The following is a 520-nucleotide window of genomic DNA, read 5'->3' as shown; positions in this document are numbered from 1 at the left end:
CTTGTCCTGCTGCTGGTTGCCTGGGAGAAGAGACCAACCCCCACCTGACTCCAACCTCCTGTCAGGGAGTTGCAGAGGGTGCTAAGGTCTCCCCTGAGCCTCCTCTTCTCCAGGCTGAACACCCCCAGCTCCCTCAGCCTCTCCTCATGGCTCTTGTGCTCCAGTCCCTTCCCCAGCCTCGTTGCTCTTCTCTGGACCTCAATGTCCCTCCCGAGCTGAGGGCCCAGAGCTGAGCACAGGACTCAAGGTGTGGCCTCAGGGGCAGAATCCCCTCCCTGGTCCTGCTGACCACGCTGTTCCCATCCAGCCCAGGATGGTTTCCAGCCCCCTGCGCACACTGCTGGTTCATATTCAGCTTTCTTTCCACGCTCCCTCTCTGCGGCGAGTCCCGCGGGACGGGCAGTGTGCCCGAACCGAACCGAACCGCCCCGCGCCCTCACCTGGAGCTGGGCTTGGCGGGCTCGGCCTCGCCGCCCTGGAACATGGTGCCGACGGTGGCTGCACAGCTCAGCTCCCTCCT

The 520-nt window shown here is 64.4% G+C and overlaps 1 protein-coding gene across 1 annotated transcript in view; it reads right to left on the bottom strand.

Moving 5' to 3' along the window:
- HN1L (hematological and neurological expressed 1-like) overlaps positions 1–489 on the bottom strand; it is a 7,869-nt gene extending 7,380 nt beyond the window's left edge. The window contains exon 1 of the mRNA XM_009077716.1: positions 441–489. Coding sequence (XP_009075964.1) covers positions 441–484 — 44 coding nt within the window. The 5' untranslated portion in view covers positions 485–489. The remainder of the gene's footprint in view (positions 1–440) is intronic.
- Between the last annotated feature and the right edge of the window lie 31 nt (positions 490–520).

The sequence above is a fragment of the Acanthisitta chloris genome, unplaced genomic scaffold, assembly GCF_000695815.1.
Source record: "Acanthisitta chloris isolate BGI_N310 unplaced genomic scaffold, ASM69581v1 scaffold39526, whole genome shotgun sequence".
NCBI lineage: Eukaryota > Metazoa > Chordata > Aves > Passeriformes > Acanthisittidae > Acanthisitta > Acanthisitta chloris.
The sequence above is the reverse complement of the archived record's forward strand: the minus strand, read 5'-3'. Positions and strand labels throughout refer to the sequence as shown.